This window comes from Bison bison, unplaced genomic scaffold (genome assembly GCF_000754665.1).
Source record: "Bison bison bison isolate TAMUID 2011002044 unplaced genomic scaffold, Bison_UMD1.0 scf7180017845702, whole genome shotgun sequence".
NCBI lineage: Eukaryota > Metazoa > Chordata > Mammalia > Artiodactyla > Bovidae > Bison > Bison bison.
This window is the reverse complement of record NW_011476275.1, coordinates 21,760-23,079: the sequence shown is the minus strand read 5'-3', so window position 1 is coordinate 23,079 and position 1,320 is coordinate 21,760. Positions and strand designations below refer to the sequence as shown.

The 1,320-nt window shown below is 63.5% G+C and overlaps 1 protein-coding gene across 1 annotated transcript in view; it reads right to left on the bottom strand.

The window, feature by feature from the left end:
• The window catches only part of TOP1MT (topoisomerase (DNA) I, mitochondrial), a 14,029-nt gene that overhangs the window by 4,179 nt on the left and 8,530 nt on the right, over window positions 1-1,320 (bottom strand). The window contains 1 exon segment of the mRNA XM_010836786.1: window positions 1,214-1,218. Within this exon segment, the coding sequence (XP_010835088.1) occupies window positions 1,214-1,218 (5 nt within the window).

The window sequence follows — 1,320 nt, the reverse complement described above, 5'->3', positions numbered from 1 at the left end:
CTGGAATGCAACCCCGAGATCCCTGTCGCCCCTTGGCCCCATCCCCTGCACCCTTGCTTCCCTCCCTGTCCTTCTGAGCGAGCGTGAACACCCTCCTCCTGTGTCTCCAGCCAGCCCCGCACTGCGTGTGTCCCACGGGGCTGGACACCCGGCAGCAAGCTCCCGAGTGACCAGGACGGCCCACGTCCCCCAACCCGGTCAGTGCCTGAGCAGAGGGCCCAGCCCTCGCCCTCTGCCCCGTGTATATGCATGAAGGCACGGCCACCGGGAAGGGCCTCACCGCTCACAGCCTGACTCCAGCCTCCAGACCCATTTACAAGGCAGTTTCACCAGAGCAGCTCCTTGGAGACACGACAGCAGCGACGGCTTCTGTCACCGAGGCCCCAGTCCCCGGACAGCACTCCCTTTCCTCCCACTGATGCACACCCGAGCTGACTTCAGATGCCCGGCACCCACTCCTGAGGGGGCGTTCCTCTGTCGCCTCAAGAGTCTCCCCAGATTCCCTGCTCTGTGCTCAGGCAGCCCATCTGCACGTGAGGCGCGTGCAAGGTACAAGTGAGGCACGCGTGAGGCGCGCGGTCAGTGTCAGGTCTGCTCTTGCTGAGACGTGGGCCCACCCAGACAGAGGCTGATGCCGTACGGCTTGCCACTTCAGAAGGGGTGGGAATTCTGACTTCCCTTCAGACACGTGTGTACACCAGCAACTTACCACTCCCAGCTGGACCCATCGCTCCATCAGCAGGGGCATGGCGCTGAGCTCACAGGCTCAACCCCTGAACCCTGTCATTCACAGAGGGGACCCCGGAGACACTGCCAGTGACCACACCCAGCCACGTGCCCAACAACCACAAGACGTTTCCCAGATGTGCTGGGAAAAGTGTGTGTGCTGGACTGAGCAGTGTCCCCTCAAAATTCACGTGCTTCTCAGAACCCCAGAACGTGAGGTTTTGGGAAACAAGGTCTCTGCAGGTGCACTTAGTTAAGACAAAGTCACAGTGGGGTGGGGTGGGGTGGGGTGGGGTGGGGTGGGCCCTAAACCCCCAGGGCCCCGTCCTCACGTAAGGAGACAGACGTGGTGATGACGGAGCAGACGCTGCAGTGACGCAGCCTTGAGTCCAGGTGGACGGGCACCTCCAGACACCAGGGGAGCCGGGAAGGACCCTGCGCAGAGCTGCAGAGGGCACATGGCCCCGCCAGCAGCCTACTCGTTGACCCGGCCTCTCACACACCGCCCTCGCCCCCAGGACAGCAGCAGCGGCGGGCCCAATCCAGGCCGCAGGCCTTCCTGTGACTCTAGAGGCTCCGATGGCTCAGCCGGGG